At 35.2% G+C, this 4,053-nt stretch overlaps 1 protein-coding gene across 1 annotated transcript; it reads right to left on the reverse strand.

Moving 5' to 3' along the window:
• Positions 1–532: 532 nt before the first annotated feature.
• LOC146555901 (uncharacterized) lies at positions 533–1,641 on the reverse strand. Its single transcript, XM_085251096.1, has 4 exons — positions 1,576–1,641; positions 1,164–1,485; positions 937–1,064; positions 533–823 (listed from the first exon to the last, which is right to left on the reverse strand). The coding sequence occupies exons 1-4, from the start codon at positions 1,639–1,641 to the stop codon at positions 533–535; spliced, it is 807 nt and encodes a 268-aa protein (XP_085107222.1).
• Between the last annotated feature and the right edge of the window lie 2,412 nt (positions 1,642–4,053).

The following is a 4,053-nucleotide window of genomic DNA, read 5'->3' on the forward strand; positions in this document are numbered from 1 at the left end:
GTATTCCACTATTAATGTTCATGCTCAGAGCTTAAATAGCATAACTGCAGCATTTTCTTTTCTGCGTCACATACACAGTAAAAAACCAAGTGTAAATTTTACACTTAGGGAGTTAATTTCAACTCTGCTTCAGATAACATTTGGTCCCACTCAAAATTAGAGTTAAATTTACTCTATGGCCAGTGTTAACTTTTCAGTGTTAATTGTACTCAATTTAGTGTCAAAATTAACAACAAAATGTGTAAAAATATTTAACACTGAGGGTTATTCACACTGTTCAGAGTAATTTGATTACACTTTATAGAGCTATTTTTACTCCAAATTTAGTTTAATAATAACACTCTGATGTGTATATATCATTTTTATTTCTCTGTAGTGTGATTTTTTTCATATTCATCTTATGATGCTATATTACTAAATAACTGTGATCTATCCTACATTATGGAAATAACAAATATACAGGTTAAAGTAACAGCATTTATTATGTTTCTCATTTCAGTGTCATTTAATTAACGTAACAAACCTTTACAATTCACAGTTCTATGATGCTCACTAGAGAAAGCAATATGACATTTCCCCAATGTCGTAGTTGCAGAAAAGTAAAAAAGTTCGTCAGGGATGAACTGTATGATGTACCAAAGACATAATGGGCCCTAAAGAGTTCATCAGGGGCTCCTACAGAACCTGTCGCATTACATGGAAGTGCATGCTTCTCAATCACAATGAAGGTGTGAATGCTGCTTCTTGTGGATCCCTGAGTAAGAAGGTAGGGCTGACTGCTTCGGGTGATGTTGTCTAGATGCTGCTGTACACTGGTTCCAGCCTACAACAACACATTAAACAACAGTATTAAGTGACTATCCTCTGACAGTAGATTAGCTCAACTCACTGTCCATGAAAATAGAGGTGATGGAAAGTATATTTTAAACAACATACCTTTGGGAATTTGATGAGGTTATTGACAGCTTGAGATGCAGACATCTTTCCTGGTCTCTTTCGCCCTTGTGCAGATGGTGGTAGCAGATGTAGCAGCAGCAAGATAGTAGACAAGTCACTGTCCCAGCCTACAGACGAATAAATAAAGAATTATTCCAAAAATACATTGAATTGACAGAATTACCTATATAACCAACAATGGCAAATAAAAACAGTCACAATCATACCATTCTCAACTTCAGTACCTGACTCAGCATTGCACATTAACTCCAAGAGCTCTGAGGTGGGGACAAGTCCATGACTTTTCTTTACAACCTTTGCTTTGAGATTGGTGAGCCACCTCTCCAAGAATTTGCTCCCAGTGACCTCACAAAACAGGAGTCGGAAATCTTGTTCTATCAGTACATCAGTATCATTTAAATGATAAGTGAACTTACTTTTGGGAGATTTGCAAACTGAGACGCTTCTTTCCTCCACAGCTTTTCGTTGAATGGTCTTCAACCGCCATGCAATGTATCCTGAACTGTTCTCTGGATCGTAGTAATGTTTCTATGTAATTAAATAAATGAAGAAGGACTATGTTATCAACATTTCTGAGGGCAATTATGTATTTAATGTTGAAAAGTTCCCTTTACTTACATATCCATGTTGTGAATATGGGTCTTCCAGATATGGAGACAGAGCAACAATGCCCTGCGCATACATCACTCTTACGCTTTTAGGGGGAGATGTCCTAGTGTATAAATTCAATAATTGGCATTAAACATCACAATTAAAAATAATACAATGTTTAAAATGTTTCTTTATATCTTACATTTTTGATTCTTACCCATGTTATTCTGTCATCTCAGCCTCAAGTATGTTTCTCATCCGTCTTCTGGTTGCATCTCTCAGAGATTTGGTTTTTGCGTACTCTTAAACCTTTCTATAAAATAGAAACATTACTTAATATTACTAAACATGTCATTAACATTGCTATCAGTTAATTTACACAAAATACATATTTCTTACTAAATAATGAGCAAAACTCTAAAGTAGTGTATGCCTTTGGCATTTGCTTAAAATAATATAAACCAGTAAAGTTAACTTTATGGTAATGTTACCCACTTTTTCTGAAAGTATGTTCACTTATGTAAGCTAATTAGCGATTATTAGCTTACTGATAAACGGCAATTTAGTTGTTCAAACTGTGCGATTTGACATGTGACAATGATATTATTTAGACAGCATTTAGAAGAAATACATAGTTAAAATGTTTTAGGTTTATATTAACGCAGTGAGAAGATAACAAACATCTAAACTTTTAGCAACTGCTAGCATGTAGCTACTGGAATGCCATTAAAGCACAGCGTCTTACCAGTAGTTTTCTTGGTGACTGTGGTACCTACTACTTTCTGATCATTAAGAAGCTCTTAGCTTCTCACCAAGCTTCTTAATGATGGTATTGTAGTCCATTTCAGCCAAGTTTAAAGTCCCTGACAGCCAATCGTGGAACTCAGAATTCTGGCTGGGTTGTAGGGGATCAAACTCCTGATTTCACTCAGTGACATGCAGGTCAGTTTATACCTTTTCTTTAATGTGTTTTTTTTTTTTTGTTCTGGATTTTTGGTTGCTATTCTGTCTCTCTTCATTATAATTATACAATAAAAAAAGAGAGGCTTTATTTCCATTTGTTTGGAAGTGAGCAAGCTTATAAATTCATAAATAAATTCAGCAGGGGATAAACAATAATTCCCAATTTATCACAGCATAAACCAAACCCACTAAAATCCCCAAACCAACTTTTGCCACAGAGCTCCTCTGTTATCCATGCATGATTAAGGCCATGCCAAAACGGACTAGCTGACATTCTCCTTCATTATAATGAACATGACACATTCACCATCATGCTGCCAGAGAAAAAACCTCACCAGAATATCAAATATGTATTAATCCATGACCAAAAATAGTCCTTCAAATGTCCTTTTTCTTTGTTTTTCTTTCTTTTCTTCTTAAAAACTGCAGCACCCAGCTGTTACAGGAAGGCTTTCAATGCTAATACAGGTTAAAAAATAAAGTGTGGACTCTGATTTGCGCTGTAACTTTGCATGCATGAGTGTTTTGCACAGAAAAAAATAATTTATATACAGTATTATGTACTAAAGTAGTCTTCAGGAGTCGTTCTCCAGATGTCTTGAAAAAGCCCACCTTTGAAAGATGGCTGTTCTATTTTCTGTCAAAATGATCCCACACTGCTTCAATAATGTCGTTCCAACGAGCAACACCTGCAGTTGTGTGCTTTGTGTTTACATTTAAATAAGTGTATTTATGTCAATTCTCTTGGTAAGATTATCGTGGTAGTGCTTCTTTGGACATATCTGGTTGTTTGTCATGTTGGCCTTGTCTCACTTTGACATCAATTTATGCTCCTCTATTTGTAAAAATGTTGTTAAAAATAAATACATTTTATCTCAGGTTGTTCTTCTGTTTGCTTGGGACTTGTGGCCGATGGATGCCTTTAATGATGTTTCTTGGTCACCTCTAGAGGGGGCATAACACAAACAACTGTAAGATTTGTCAGTGGAGTCAGTCAAGAATCACATATTTGCTTGGCCTTGATTATTCTTCCTTTGGCTGAGATTTCTGAGGTTTAGTTATGATATAGATTTTGCTGTGTGAGCAATGACAGAAACCTACTTTTTCTTTAAACTTACACTACATAAAAGTCTGTGGGATGGCTGTCTGTATACATTACCTGACTTTACAGGGTTTGAGACAGAAAATATGGGATGAGCTTGTAAAATGTGCAAGAGAAGCATTAATGAATTAAAAATGCTCTCAAACCATTTGTGTGTTCCTTAGTTAACTTACAAAATGGTAAAACTCTGCCTATATTAGCTGTTAAACCAGTTTAAATTTACACATAGTAAATTTAAACAAGTACAGCGGTCCCTCGTTTATCGCGAGAGTTACGTTCTAAAAATAACCCGCGATAGGTGAAATATACGAAGTAGCCAGCTTTATTTTTTAGAGTTATTATAGATGTTTTAAGGCTGTAAAACCTCTCACTACACATTTTATACAATTTTCTCAGACAGGCATGAACATTTTCACACTTTTCTCTCTTGTTTAAACTCT

This window comes from Mchenga conophoros, linkage group LG17 (genome assembly GCF_057382185.1).
Source record: "Mchenga conophoros isolate Kocher_MC1m ecotype Shallow Benthic linkage group LG17, M_conophoros_male_GT1.1, whole genome shotgun sequence".
Lineage (NCBI taxonomy): Eukaryota > Metazoa > Chordata > Actinopteri > Cichliformes > Cichlidae > Mchenga > Mchenga conophoros.